Source organism: Strongylocentrotus purpuratus, unplaced genomic scaffold (assembly GCF_000002235.5).
Source record: "Strongylocentrotus purpuratus isolate Spur 01 unplaced genomic scaffold, Spur_5.0 spur5_contig_825, whole genome shotgun sequence".
Lineage (NCBI taxonomy): Eukaryota > Metazoa > Echinodermata > Echinoidea > Camarodonta > Strongylocentrotidae > Strongylocentrotus > Strongylocentrotus purpuratus.
In genome coordinates this window covers 603,785-619,908 of record NW_022145530.1, presented here as the reverse complement: position 1 = coordinate 619,908, position 16,124 = coordinate 603,785, and the positions used below count along the sequence as shown (strand labels likewise).

The following is a 16,124-nucleotide window of genomic DNA, read 5'->3' as shown; positions in this document are numbered from 1 at the left end:
GGTGACCATTGGTCCCCCATGATCCTCTTTTTCTTATGTTAATTGAGAGCTTATTTCATGAGATAACCACCTGTCAGTGACCTTGCAGGAAGGTCTAATCCCTCCTGGCCAAACTAGTGCGGTGGGGCTTTAAAAGTAGAGAAGAAAAAGTTTATATCTTCTTTCCCTCCTGTATTCATGTGCAATACCGCAAATCAACGGATCTCATCTATCATCGGACAAAACTTTAGGATTCTGGGGGACAAACCTGCTATGCCCACATCTTTGACAAACCCTCTCTCACAGTATTCAGAAATGGATCAGAGCTAACAGGCAGTCCATCCTTGTCTGCTGCCAGGGTAACCATCGTGATGCAGCTGCTGCGGGGTTTTCCGCCCTTGTTGGCCCTAAGGCAGCCTCTTAAGACGTGGAGATTTCACTTGTACTGCAGAGTTTTTGTAATTACATCATCTCATGCAAGTGGTCTTTTAACATACAGTTTATATATATGTATATAACTCAGTTTACTTGTTATAATGAGTTTGACTACCTGTCTATCTTTGTCAGTACTATTAATTTTATTGAATGCTCTTTTTTGGTGTGTGATTTTATTGGTCATATGTCTTGTTCATTAACATTTTTGGAACATATTATACAAATTATATAAATAATTGATAATCACTTGATATATTATATAGTTTTATGAACATACTGAACATATGAATACATAAATTGTCATAATACAGTGTATATTTTATTTGAAATAAAATTGTTTCTCTTATTTTTATTGGTATATATGGTACAAGACTGAAAATAACATTTGCATTAAAAAAGGTCAGATGTTATTCAACTATAAAACAAAAAGAAAAAGACATTAAACCCTGTAGTACCGGTAATAGGCAATTGTTGGGTTTCAACAGTGTTCATTTTATTTAAAGTGTACCAGTCACTTTAAAAAGTAATTTTTGTAAAAGTTGAATGTATAAAATCAACTTTGAAAAATTACCAGGCATTCTATAGATAAACCACTAAGAAGTATGAGAAAGAAAGAAATAATATAAAACCCTGGGTAAAGGGGTAAGAACCGAAGTCGGACTTGGGTTCCATGTGCGCTATAGTATGCGAGTGCGTACATGTAAGTCACATAGTGTACTCGACAGGGCAGTTTACATTTTACTAGGAATGTTTTTAAACTGCAATATCTCTTCATAGAAAAAAAATATTTGAAGCTCATAGTTTGGAGAAAAGGAGAACAAACTAACAATTGATTTGAAATTTGAAATTCTGTGCATTTGTTGTAATAAAGGAATAAGTGTTGAAGGACTTAACCTATGCGAAAGATTGTAATATATATTGGAGTTTTGCTGTATGTGATATAAGCTCATTGTGGGATTGATTGTTTGAGTGGACAATTATATATCAGGTAAGAAAATACATTTTTGTTTTGTGGTCATTATTTATTGATACAAAGATGAAACATCAACTGCAAAAAGAAATTTTAAAAAGGAAAAGAAATGGGACATCAAAAGAAAGTGATAAACCCAACTTGGTCATTTCGATCCCTCTCATATTATGTACCTTTTAAGTTATTATTATTTATTGGGCAAAGACGAATCAAGTGAAAGGTGAATTAATACAAAACAGCATTAAGGTTTGAAGAGAGTCACATGGATGCCAGGGAAAGAAAAAGATTAACTATAACTCAAAGGTCTTCTCTTCCAATCCATGTGACTTTACGTAAATAAACAACACAGAATATCAAGATACAACACCTAATGAGTTGTTAGTACAAAAAACAAAAGAAAATTAAACAATTAATGTCCTAATATATATACATGTATATGTCTCTTTTGTTTTTGAAAATTACATTTTTATTCAAGTGACGAAATATCTGAATAAACATGAAAAATATTAAAGACTGTAAAAGAAAAAAATTAACAAAATGTTATGTGGCACTGGTGTAATTATTTACATAAATGATTAGACATTCCATTAAATGATTTTGAGGCCGCCAGGTATCAAACTCGCCAGTATGCGGTAGTGTTCTTGAGAATTAATTGGTTAAAGTCTGACTTAATATTTGATTGTCCTGTGTGCAGTACAGTGCTATTGTGAGTTTTGTTTGTTTATAGTGATGGTATTTGCAAAGCTCTAGGAGTGCTATTCCTGGAGGGAAAAAACTGTCATCATTTGGGAATGTGAAGATTCCAGGAGTTGTTGCATGTCATATGTTACTCATGTAGCCATAAGAGAAGCAAGTGTAGGGGGTAATTACAGTAGTTCTTCCAAAGGGGAGGAGGGGAAGGGGGTTTGCTTATCAAAATCGTTGGGTCTTGTGTGATAGAAACAAATGTAAATTATAATAAAGCAATGCTCATCATTTTTTTTCCTAGAAATACTTTAAGGAATGTATTATGCAACTATAGAGACAAAGGTCAAAGTAGAAGGGAAGAATTAAGGGCAAGAAGCTACTGATTACAATCTTGAATTACATTCTGTAGCTTTAGTGATACAGATTACCCCCCCCCCCCCCCCCCCCCCACCCTCATTGATGAAATGCTGGATATGCCTTAATTCACAAGTTTCTAAAAATAGCCATCACAACATAATTTAGATAAGGTAGCTAATTAAATCTGCATGTAGTCCGTTACCCTGTGTTGGAGCGCCTTGAGCACCACGCATGGTGGATATGTGTGCTATATATATCCAATATCATCATTATTATTATAAGGTACCAGTATAGGGGTAATAAGGTTGTGGCCATTTTTAGAAATGTGCCCTATAGCTATTGAACCGTTTAGATAATGCGTACCCTGACTGCCCTCAACCCCCCCCCCCCCAACCCGATCTTGAGGAAATCCTGACTATGCCTTCACATGCTGTGCCTGCCTGCCTGGCCAAGGTAATGTGACTAATACGCACAAAGTCGTTGATTCACAGCCGAGGCCAGCCATAGGGAATATCCTCAAATCATTCTCCTTTATTTTTGTCCTCCTCGCTATTTTGTGCAACGGTGAGTCAAGTACAATAGGTCTATAAATATTTCCCTTGCTTAGTGTAAGCTATTATTAAAGAGGGACACTTCACACAATCTTAAGTGAAAGAGGATTTGTGAACAATAGCACGATCATTCGTCCACATCCTCTATTTACTTTTCCATTTCCTGTCCTATTTCCTTGTTGTGGATGTTTACACTTTCTAGAACTCCGGAAATGGTCAGTTCATTGGAAAATACAGTTTCCCTTCAGGCAGGTACTGTGGATCTGCTTTGTAAGAGGAAATAAAGTGTTACTTTTTGTTTAGTCTGATACAAATTGCAGGGCAAATGTATGGCAATGATATTACTACATTTTGGGGTCCAAGGCTGTGTCCACATCTCTTCCCCCGACTAACAATGTGATTTAAATGGCAATAGTCAAATTATATATGTAACTTACATCCAATGTGTAATGGTAGTATTGTATTGTTTATTTGATTTTTACTGGCTTTAAGATCCATAGCGATCGATCGAGGGTAGTTCAAAGATGGGGGGGGGGGGGGGGGACGATTCTTTTTGAAAGCAAAAGATTTTTTTTCTTCTGATAAGCAAGAAATATGGTTATCTTTGGGCTCTAATATTTGAAAGGGAACATTTTCCTCTTTTTTTTGTAAGATATGCCACATAGGGTTTAAATGTTGGGGGGGGGGGGTGGAGACAGGTCAGTGTTGCATCAAACCCCTCCCCCAATAACCTGACACTTTAAAGGGTTATCAATTTAATACAATCATCAGGTATACCATAAGTTTGTGTACATTTTGGTACATATGGGAAATTAACTTCCCCAAAACATACACATTTATTACATACTGTAGGCATATCACAAAACTTTCAGTCACTTGTTCTCACTTACATCTCATATCATTAGCACATGTTATAAACAGGACACAAAAGAAGAGAAACGCATACATGATGCAAATTTGATACATATATTTAATGATAACTTTTCTCACTTTCACTATACAATTAATGTCTATATAAATGGCGTACATAAAATGATTCCATGCTTCTAAACAAACACTTGGAAAATAGGACTCGATTGTTTGGGGTTATACAGGCGAAGGTAGCTTCCTCCAAAGTTCAATGGCATATAAAAATTGAATTATTTGGCTTTTGGGTGAAATTTTATACAAATATCAAGTTCCTTTGCATAAACATACTCTTTATTTAAAAATGAAGAGTAAACTATGACATTTGAGCTGATTTTAATGATAAGATCACAAGACTCTAACCCAGGAACATGCTACAGTCAAACCTGCTTTAGTGACCGCCTGTCTACAAAGACCACATTTGTTATTTCCCTTGAAAATAGTTTCTCATTGAAACATGAACTAAAGGAACCTGTCTACAAAGACCACTTTTTGTGTTTCCCTTGGGCGGTCGCTATAGACAGGTTTGACTGTATAATGATATTACTCCAAATTAAGAGATACAATAACAATCTTGGTTGGCATTTCAAATCTAAATCACTGAATATAATTCTTCATCAATGTTACCTTCGCATAAACAAGAGCACATACAAATGTTTGTTCGTGATTGCGCACAATTCTGAGAAAAGCACATGTTAGATAAAACTCTAAATCACTACACTTTTCACTGAATCAACCAAATTATTACAATTGTATCCTTCTCAACAATTTATGGGTAACATATGTGTAAAATAAATACTAACAAGCATCACATACTACTTTTCTAAGAAGTATAAAGTGAATATGAATTTCTATGTTTCTGATTATTACATGTTTAGTGAGTGTGTTGGTAAACTCTATGGAATGCCACATACAACTTTTCCATCTTTAAAAATAACAATAATTCTGCAATGAAATGACAAACTCGATTCATGTCATGAAAATTGATATTATTTTTTGGATTTCTTTTTGGATTTTTTTTGTAAAGGACAGAATTATACAGAACTTGCTCCGGAACTTGCAGAATTAAAGTTATTTTTTAAGCTCGAAACATGGCATTCCATAGATCATACCGTCAAGCCAGGTTCAACGCCACATTACTGATCCCACAGACGATCAGCAGATAAACGGCTGAATCATCCCAAGGAATAGAAAGTCAGAGGAGGAAATGAAAGAAATGTAATCAAATACATGCGACTATGTAAATTACATCTGTACATGTTCAGTGCAGGGTAATGCAATGACATTACTTATTATTTCACAATTAAAAAATTGAAATTTGAAGCTGTCCATCTTTTTATACACAACTGGTTTAGCTTTGAATTAGTAACAGCAACAACCGATCCCAATGGTGCACATTGTCAATTTAAATTCGTCATTTGAAATGTATTTATAAATTTCACGTAACTAATCTTTGAGAGCCACTGAAGGGTAATTCAATTATCCAAAAGCTGACACAAAGATCGATGCTTAAAACTATAAATTAAGTATACGCTTAGTACATACTTGACAAAATATGCAGGAAAAACCAGGTGAGTAAATGAAATATCATCATGTGCATTGAATGAAGACTATCCACGAATGGAAGAGAAGCAAACATATTTTATTAGACAATAAGTATAAATGAAAAAATACTGATGAATTTCAATTAACTTTCACCTTGTTCACCATTAGCATTCAAACAAAAGACAACTAGTTAACATAGATACAATTGTACTATCAGCATCAATTTGTATTGTTTTTTTAAAGTATACCCAGCTACTACAGTTACACCAACCACCTAAAAACACAGTCATAGAGCATCAAGAATTTTACAGAAATTCACAAAAATAAAAAGATTTGCATATATATGTAATTATGTATAAAGATTTTTGTACATTTCTGACGCTAGATGATTCACTAGAAATCAGCAATTGTTCTTCGGTCAATTTCAATTTTTCGCACGAGGAACAAGACACAAACGCCAGTACCAGCAGCAGATGTTCCCGTCATCTTGGAGTCTTTTAAACTGCCTCTCACCGAAGACTTGGACAATGGAAAGATGGTGCAGAGTGTATCCCATTGGGTAACGCATCACAGTTTGCTTGCACTTCAAGACTTGTAGGGATTCCCATTCCTGCATGTCCAAACGTCTTGCACATGGTGGGAGCATCTAAAACGATCTTGCCTCGCTAATCGGCTCATCCAAAACACGGTTGCTAAAGAACAATCAGCTTTGATTTGCGAGATACTATCAGAGCTCCTTGAGCTACTACCTAGAAAAGAACACCTACCTCACTATAAACTCTAATTTTGCTTCCCCTAATTCTCATTGAGACAAGTCTGGGAGAACATGTAAGACACCACCTTTTTATAAAGACGACCTCAGGGCAGCCTTTCTATACAGGTTAAAATGTAGAATTATTACAGATATTTCTCAGCTGCCTGTCGCTGTAGATGGTTTCTATGATAAACAGCTCACAGCTGACTAATACAATAATTGCGTAAGACCTGATAGTCCTAAAAAACAATCTTGTATGCTTTCAAGCAGACTTTCTATTTAGAGCGATTCCATGCCATACGACACATGTTTTGTCTACCTTGGTACACATTTTATCCACAAAAGGAAGAATCTCTTTACATGACCGCTGAATAAAAGTGCTTTCTCTTATCCCTGGTTACCCATCATATCAAAGGATTTGTCATTCGTGGATGAAACGTTTGGGAAAAATGGTACATGTCGAACAGGATACATTGTACAGAATCGCCCTATTTAATAATGGTGTCAAATCACGCAAAAGGACCTACCCTCCACTATCTTCAAATTAAAATGGTAATTACCATTTACAGACTGAAAATTGCCTTATTTTCATCTTCTACAACCGATCTTGTTTTCTTTCCAAATCCATTACATGTACATGCAAGACAACAAGTATTTAATTTTCACCCTGTTTCTATACAAACATGTTCATGTAATTGGAGAAAAAAAGAAGATACAATCACTTTCCTTGTTCACAAAATCATCATGATCTGTCTTAATAAGATTATTCAAATATCAAATATTCAAAACTGATTGAAAATTAATTGCTTAATAAGGTGTACTTTCCAAGAATAAATTAAATATGACTTCCAATATCAAATATTGATATTAATTATGCAAGGAAACAGAAAACTTCTACTCACAACATAATAATACACTATACTTGCTAATGTTACGCTCATATAAATTTGAGATGGCACAGAGCACTTATTAAAGTACAGGTGTATGATATATGTAATACAGAAAATAATGTACTGACCGACTTCTTTATCTTTCAGGATGTATCTTATTTGCTTGTCCTCTGCAAATGTACCTCATATGTATGAAGAGATTTATTCCAAATTCCAAAAGCACCTTTTCCTTAACGAATAACGAATAAGTGCATAAAGCGCTTTGTAGTATTGCTTGCCACCCCCCCCCCCCCCCCACTAGGCAATTAATAATGCGTTGAAAAAAATGTCAAACTCTCTCTGTGTCTTCTCATGCTGTTACGGTCAAGCAACATTGGATCTGCAATTTTTTGTTAACAATTACGGCCAAAATAAGCCATGCTGAATAATTTATTCTCTACATAGTTTTCTTCAGTTTTCAGATATTTTACAAAGAATATATAGCAGCATCAAGACCATGCAAAAATAACTTTGTCAAGTCCAGGAAATTTGGTCATAAATTTTAAAAATACAATAGATTGATTTCAAATTACGTTGTACATATGTAATTTTTTTGTTCTCTGAACCATAGCCTATCTTACAAGATCAGTTAATTGTTTTGGGGCTTTTATCTTAGAAAAACAATATCTTAAAACTATGCAATGTAAATACGTGAATATAATGACATAACTGATTCTAAATAACTCTAGAATAATTGAAAATACGATATACTGACAAAATAAGTTCTGATTTCTTTCTGCTGCAGTTAGAGTACAATTAGTGATCTTTAAAAAAAATTATCTAGGGTAATATGATCTATAAAAAGAGTTTACAATGATAACTGAATTCTTAAACTGCTCTGTACTGTTGAAGATCTATAATTCCATACAAGTACATTGTTACAGCAGAAAAGACAATGTCATGATACAACCTGTATGTGTGTTTACCTTTCCCTAAAAATATCACACTACAAATAAAGTTTACATTTATAATTATATAAAAACAAAATTAACACAGTACGATTTGAGCTTTCAAACATTTGATTGGTATTTACAAACACTACAAATGATTTGTTAAAGAATATATTAATCATATAATCACTCAAGAAACATATTATCTTCACTTGAACATCAATGCTAGTATTCACTATTAGACAATCAAATTGGCATGTAGTTAATGATATGTATGAGAAAAGAACCAGCAAGTAAAATTGCTACGATGTCCACTCCATTCACACTTACCATACATTCTGGCGAGACAACGAAAAGGAAAGAGGGATGGGAGAAAGAAGAAAAAAATGATATATAAAAAAACCGTTATGTTAAATGCAACACAAAGCCTTCAGCAGTCAGAAACCCCTATGAAAACTTGAAAAGAAAAGGATACATTACATTTCCAATTGACTTTCCGGTCAAGATTTTCCGACAGTTAAGTATAAAAAGTGGGATATTGTCAACAATTAGCCCCGATTATAAAATGATCATTGTGTGTATTTCATTAGATTTCATAAATATGCTACTACCTTCATTAGAGGATGATCAGAGTCGAGAAGCCCCTTTTGGTTAATGTACACATTAGAAGATTCAGTTTGGTTCCATTCGTAAATTCAAACCAGTCATGAGTTTATTTAAGAACATGTTGTTTCTTTATCATTATTATTCTTTCAATTATAATGGGTTTTCATCCAATGACCTTTGACATGTAAATAAAAGCACATCTTCTTTTTGATTCAATTCAAAGTAATAATAAAAGTGACTTACTTCTTGTAATACTCATGATGATACTGGCAATGCTACAGCAAGAAAGGATTGGTTTGTGCTTGCTGCTGGGCAGGGGGTAGACCACCGCCTGACGGGAGGAGAGGGGGCGGGAGGGTAGTGCCCCCACCCATGGCCACACCCCCACCCATACCCATTCCTCCTCCACCAAAGCCAGCGTTGACATCCACGACAGGCTGAGCCCTCATCTGGTTGATGGTAGGAGCTGGCATCCTCTGTTGTTGGAAGGGGTTGTTGACAGGTGTTTGGAGACCTGCTGCTACAGGAGGTGGTGGAGTTGCTCCAAGCACCATCATGAAAGGATTGGTTCCTTGCATGGATGGCTGTCCAACCGTCTCCCTGGTGGGGCCAATCAGAGATTCCAGGTTGACCAGTTTGGAGTTCTTGCCCAGGAAATCCTCTGGTTTCTTTGAAGAGCCTCCGAGTGCTTGGTCCATTCCTGTCATGTCAAATGTGTTGTTGTAGGAGGGCGGGGCTGCAGCAGGCGCTGAGAAAAATGCATCGTCTATGCTCACTGCATTGACGGTTCCCTCCATGGGATTCACTCGCAATCTGTCAAATTCAGCATCAGGGTCTGGGGCAGCGCCGCCACCGTTCATAGACCAAGGGTCACTCTTGGCTGGTGCTGCAGCAGGAGCTGTGGAACCCCAAGGATCAGGTACCGATGATGCGGCTGGTGCAGGAGCAGCCACACCACCCCAGGGATCAGCTGGAGCTACAGATGGAGCAGGAGCTGGTGGGGGAGCACCCCATGGATCACTGGCCGGTGCAGCTGCTGCTAGGGGTGGAGACGAGCCCCAGTCAGGTGCTCCTAGTGGTGGTGGGTTTTTGTGGGCAGGTGAAGCGTTGTTCCTCCATGGGTCGTTGACGGTGACGTTGGCTTGAGTGTTGTTGAATGCTGGGGATGAAGAAACTGGGGCTGGGGCACCCCAAGGGTCCTGTGCAGGTGGAGATGCCAGATGCAGTAAAGTGGTTGCAGCTGGCTGGCCTACAACATTATTCTGGGGAAAGAATTAGAAATCATTAACCACTGATTAACCCGTACAACCCTAACGTACACTGTCTGAGTTAATATCAGATGGAGAACTTAAACTCCTTTATAATCCAATTATGCTTGCAATGCCTCAATATGTAGGGATTTTTTTCTTTATTCAATCATAATCTGCAAGATCTATTAGCTACACCAAAAACAAGAGCAAGGGACTGCCACTGAAATGAATGTGACTATCATACTACCCTCAACTGTTTACTTTACAACTTGGTTTTCATAAATGTTAAATCTATAAACATTATTTTGAACACTAAACTGCAACTTATTTTGTGTTGTTAACTCCAAATTTGCACTACCAAAATCACACTATAAGTACAGTCAAACCTGTCTATAGCGACCGCCCACGGGAAGCACAAAAAGTGGCCTTTGAGCAGGTGGTCTTTGTAGACAGGTTCCTATAATACATGATTTACTGAGAAACCATTTTCAAGGGAAACAACAAATGTGGCCTTTGTAAAGCAGGTTTGACTGTACATTTAAAGAAACTTACATCTTGGCTTTCATCAAGTGCCATTTTTAATCTGATGTCGTCGCTCCGGATCTCCTTATCCTTCTGATCGGCCTCTTCTCGACTCATGGCTAGCGCCAGCTGGAGTTGAAGTTCTTCTTCGCCAGTAGTCTGAGGACGAGCCTGCTCTATATCAGTGGACAGGGATCTGGGGGGTGTCGCCGCTGATGTAGTGTTAGCTGCATCTGAAAGTCATCAAATCAAATTGAGTAGGTCGAGTTCTTGTAAAAGTGAAAAATAATTTGTGAGCTATCTCATTCCTTTCATGCCGCTTTGGAAGAATGACACATGAAATGAAATGCTCTTTATTATTATTTCTGAGATATTATGGATTTCCACAGTATATTTTGTTAACGCAAAGTATTGTTTTACAGTAATTTTGGCTAATTTTCAAGTCTAATATGGTATTTTTAATTGGTTTAAATTTTATTGATCTGATCATGTTGGACCTTCATCTTTGTGTATGACATTGTACGGCTGTATCAACACACATCCAGCGTGACAAGTTTGACTACCAACTTAAGCTTGGCAGTGATACACGCACATTTTACAATAATCAAAGGGCACATCAATGTCGTTTCAAGAGCTTTAATTAATTTTCCTTCATCACAATATCTTGGAAAGACTTGGATACATTTGGTCCCAGCAGCTGAATGTACAATGACGTCTTTCATACAACCCATAGTATAGCTTCAACTGATTCCTAACTTTTTTGTTAATGCTGTATTATTGATCAAAATAAAACCATGTCCAAAATTCAGAGTGAGGCAACAGATACATGTAAAACAGTTAGAATAACACTGGTGGAGTAAGAGTAATAAGTGAAGAGGAGACGGCAAAATAGGATCTCTGAAAATATCTGTATTGCTACAGTTTGTATGTCCATCATCTGCTGCTATGCTAATTTGGTCCCTTGCATGACGTCACATATCTCGGCAATGTTCTCTTAAAGTGCAGAAGTGGGGCAGTATTTTACGGTTTAAAATTGATAGTAATCATCACTTTGAATGTTTTCCAAGCAAGGAATTTTGATAAACCTTGTTTGATCTAACCTTTCCCTATGCAATGATACAAATTAAATCAACAATTACAATCAATGAATGACTTTTTTAAAGTCTCAGATCACTGAGGAGCTTTAGTTTAAAAATTCACTTGAAATAGAAGCAGTCTATATTTTTTTTGTATACAGCATCTGGAGTGTTAATCATTGAAAAGGAATACTATATGAAAATATATTATGCCTGCCAAACCTATCAATGTGTATGGAAATTGTCTAAAGTGCATACCTGTACATGAATAGGTTGTCAAGTTTTATGCACGAGTTGAACTTTGTCCAGTCAATTTTTTTCTCTATACTGCCCAGCAGTCACTCAGTCAGTAGTGAATTTCACGCCTGATGTTTTGACCAATCAGAGGCCTTGAATCTTGATATGCAGTATACTTAAAACCCCAAATGGGTACCCACAATTCATTCATACACTCAGGTATATTAATTAAGTTAAATAACTAGTTCAAATCCAATTGCAACCCTAAACTCTATTTTCCATCTTCTGCTAATTTAACTAAACCTGACCTGGGGTCTATGGTCACATTCGACAAAGGAGAACTTAGACCTCAGACTAACATCCTTTGTTAAACCCAATTTTTAATAGAAGCTTACATGTACTGTAAGACTAAGCCAAGTATCAGGTTTAAACTTGAGTAGAACACAGGCCTTTGTCCTTGATGAAATGAGACTTGAGAAAATGTCACCTGAGCATCTGCGAGATAACCATTGATTGCTCTTAGCACAGCCTAGATGTTTCTTTCAACAACAAAAAAAGAAAAGTAAAGCCAGTGTAAACTTACTCTCAGACTGGTTACTTTCATCATGGCTGGCGCTCGACTCCAATTCTGTCGTGCCCGGAGTTGTGCTTCCTACACCCTGCGAGGCCTGCGCAAATCTCTCCTGTGCCTTGAGCGCCCTCACTCTCTCCTGCTTCAGCCGTTCATCATCCTTGAGAAGAGCCACAAGTGACTTTGACTTCTCGCGCACGTTAAGTCCCATGTCCTTACCATCCTTATCAAAGAACTCAAAATCTTTCAGGGTCTGGATGGCGAATATATTTTCGCGGCACTGCTGGGCGACTCTTTCCGACCCTGTCTTGATGATGTACTCCAGGAGGACCAATGCCTTGTAGACATGCCTCCAGTTTTTGCCATGGTCATTGAGCCTCTTCCAGATCATGCTCATGATGTCCGAGAATGCCATTACGTTGTATGAGAGGTGCGCAATCTCCGACATAAGTGAACTGGAGGGCCCCCAAGGGTCGTTCGAGGTGGCATCTCGAACTTTGACCTGGGCATCTGTGTAATTGTGTACTATGTTCTTGAATGTGCGTCTTGTAGCCATTGTGATGATAGGAGTGCTAGTCCACTGGACCTCTGATTGCAATAACTTAATACCAGTGAAAATCTGTCTTGGTTTGGCTCTTGGAGACAGAAAGGTAAAGTTTACTTGAAATTGATCCAATCCACTTTATGACAATGTCACCTCATCAAAGCATTTGGGCTACCTGTAATGATTAGGAAGAAAGACAAAAGAAAAAAAAATATTAGATTTAAAAAAATTGAGCCAGAGCCAGAAACAGATAAGCATTTTTGTAATGGGTTAATGGGGAATATCATGCAGTGGTATGGCCTATGGGTAACCCTGTAACCAATAATCGGATCGGGACCGATCGCTGGCCGATCAGATATCAGGTGAAATTGAACGATAAATTCTGATCGCTGAGCAATGGAAAATGATCCAAAGAAAAATGCTGACAATTTTGAAGTTTTGGGCTATCAAATACTTTAAAAAAAACATTATTTTGTCATCTGTTTTTGTTGTACAACAGGTTTGTCAAAGTGCCTTTTCATGACTTTGAAATCAATAATATTAGTCTAAGACTTTAGGTTTAAGAGAAAAGGCAAAATATGCGAGCCGCCATTTTGGATTATATTAATGCAGACCTGTCTAGGCACGCATTTTTTCCATTGTCATTATTCAATTTTTGACATTTAACGACAACTTCAAATGAGAGAATTATAGATCTATTCAAATTTTCATAGATCTAAGTGCAGTCTGTGCAGACAGATCGACAGAGGGCAGTTTTACTTTTATTCAGATTTGGACTTTTATATCTAGTTTTGTTTCTTCCTAGACCTAACCTTAGTTTTGCTTTTAGTTTTAGAATCAAAATCAAATGATCAATCAGTGAGCATGGTGAGTTATCAGTTATTCACATGTCATTATCTCCATTCTCTATATCTGGTACGCTTACACAGCTTTATTTCGTTTAATTCATATTCATCATGGATGGCACATAAATAATTATCTCCCCACACTAAATTCAATCACTCCAGCATCATTACACCAAAAAAGGAGATCTACACATGCACACATACAAACACACATTCACACAATACACGAGTGACCGACACCACCATGCACCAATAGGCCAATCTCACCGGCGTAGAATAGCCGATAAATCTACATGTAGGCCCATCTAGCTACATATGATTGTAAGATCGAAAGATTAACCCATTTTTAAGAAGTCAAGTAATGAAAAGGCGTGTAAATATAATTCAATGATTCTCTACTCTCGACAGAATTTACAATTACATGAAATCAAAGTGCGTTGTTACAAACCTTTTTTTGGTCAGAAAACAACGAGAACACGGATTTCTAAACGAAAGAACGGCTTCCGGATGGATTCGCCTAAAATGCACACCTATGTAACGTAACACAACGCAAGTTTCCATTACAATGCAATGCATAATGCGTGCATTGTACACACACAGTACACACGTACTGCATTGCCGTGGTGGACAACGCCTTCCTATAGGTCACCTCAGAGGGCGTCTATTTTTCTATGTGTTAAAATTAATCATGACTAGATCAAAAGTCATGCAGAATGTAATTCATGAATCATCATGATGTGTTTCTTTGTCATTTTACTCTGAAGCATATTCAATCAAATCCTTTCGAATTATGCACATTCCACTGAATTTCACTCATCTAATTTGTTCAGACGAGGCATGTCAATGTCAACACCAGTGGCGTATGCAGGATTTTCAGGATGGGGGGGGGGGGGGGGGGGGGGGGGGGGGGGGGGGGGGGGGGGGGGGGGGGGGGGGGGGGGGGGGGGGGGTGGGGCTGGGGTAAGAGGACACTTTTTTTTTTTCTGGTCTCGAAATTTGAAAATTTGACATTTTGTTCCGTTGGGGTGGGGGTAAGGTCACCTTTTTTAGGTCAGCCATTGGTATAATTTTTTTTTTTTTTTTTTTTTTTTTTTTTTAATTACAAAAAAACAAAAAAACAAAAAGAAAAATCAAAAGGGGGGGGGGGGTTCACAAAAATCATAAACAAAACATACACATATAAAAAAAACTCAAGGGGGGGGGGTTTAAAACCCCCCCCCCCCCCCCCCCCTGGTCACGCGCCTGGTCAACACCAAGTTCATTCTGGCCAGGCGGCAGTCTCCATCTGGATGGACTAGCCGGTGAAATAAAACTGAATGGAAACACATTTTTTTCCATTGAAAGAGGGCACTCAACTCTAAAAACATTCTTCATCCTTTTATTTTATTTCTAGCAACCTCCTGTACCAAAAGGAACAGTCCACCGTAATCATCAATGGAACGATCGGTTCGACTCTCTTTTTCAACAATATTAATAATCTATCCCCCCCCCCCCGTGTCTCTTATCAAACTTTAGTCTTGTGTAAGTGAATACATTAAAATATGTATTCACTGTTTTCTTCATCTTTTTTTTACTTTGCCGAATAAATAATTACTAATAATAATGATAACAAAAGGCTACATTTTTGTGAAGTCTGATCGAGGGCTTTATGGGAGTATGCCTATGTCAAGTCCCGTCCCGAGGCCTGTTGTTGGCTAATTAACACAAACTTTCAGCTCATATATGCCCATGCGCACCCCCCCTTCACTTTTATAATATAGCCTATATATATATTTTTTTATCTCGCTCGCGCCGTATGACTATAATCGCATACTTTATAAGATGACATATTTGATACTCATTAAAAAAAAAAATTACATAAATAGCATTATATTTTGGGATTCCTCATAATAATTGCCACTGCATGATAATGGTAACATTGTAAATACTACACCCCTCCCCCAACCCCCGCCCCCTCCCCAGACCCTCATGTAGGGGGTAAATCCGGTGCGTATACAAATATATTTTCTACAAATAGGCTATTGGTGATAGACTGCATAGGATAATTAGCCCTTTGAAGATGGAGAAATTGATGGGACCAGTGGGTAATATCTGCACGGGATTGTGGGCTATATATAAGCCTAAATATGCTTTCTATTCGAGGAAACTTTGTCTTTACAGGAGGCTATACTTTAAAACCCTGAAGAGTCCGAAGCAAATTATTATTTGAATATTAGGCAATTAATTTAGGCGCATGTTACTGCCCATATATATTTATCTCGCTCGCGCAATATTATGATCGCATATATCACATGATTTGATATTAATTAAAAAGTATTAATAAGACTCAATAGCATCAATAATATATTGGGCTTCAATATACAGAATTGCAAATACTACCCCCTCCTTCTCCCAGACCCTCCTGTAGGGGGTAAGCCCGGTGTAAGTTTGCTTGAATACAAACAAATACTTAGTTTCTACATATATTTGT

The 16,124-nt window shown here is 37.3% G+C and overlaps 1 protein-coding gene across 2 annotated transcripts; it reads right to left on the bottom strand.

Moving 5' to 3' along the window:
• Positions 1-3,931: 3,931 nt before the first annotated feature.
• On the bottom strand, positions 3,932-14,270 carry LOC577465 (epsin-2). Of its 2 annotated transcripts, none has more exons than XM_011676423.2 (5): positions 14,070-14,270; positions 12,278-12,984; positions 10,412-10,614; positions 8,853-9,871; positions 3,932-8,341 (listed from the first exon to the last, which is right to left on the bottom strand). In XM_011676423.2, exons 2-4 carry the CDS (start codon positions 12,819-12,821, stop codon positions 8,885-8,887), a joined length of 1,734 nt encoding a protein of 577 aa, XP_011674725.1. In that variant the 5' UTR covers positions 12,822-12,984; positions 14,070-14,270; the 3' UTR covers positions 3,932-8,341; positions 8,853-8,884. The 2 variants fall into 2 exon arrangements, with proteins under 2 accessions (XP_011674725.1, XP_782786.2); XM_777693.5 differs by having other exon boundaries at positions 14,103-14,270.
• Between the last annotated feature and the right edge of the window lie 1,854 nt (positions 14,271-16,124).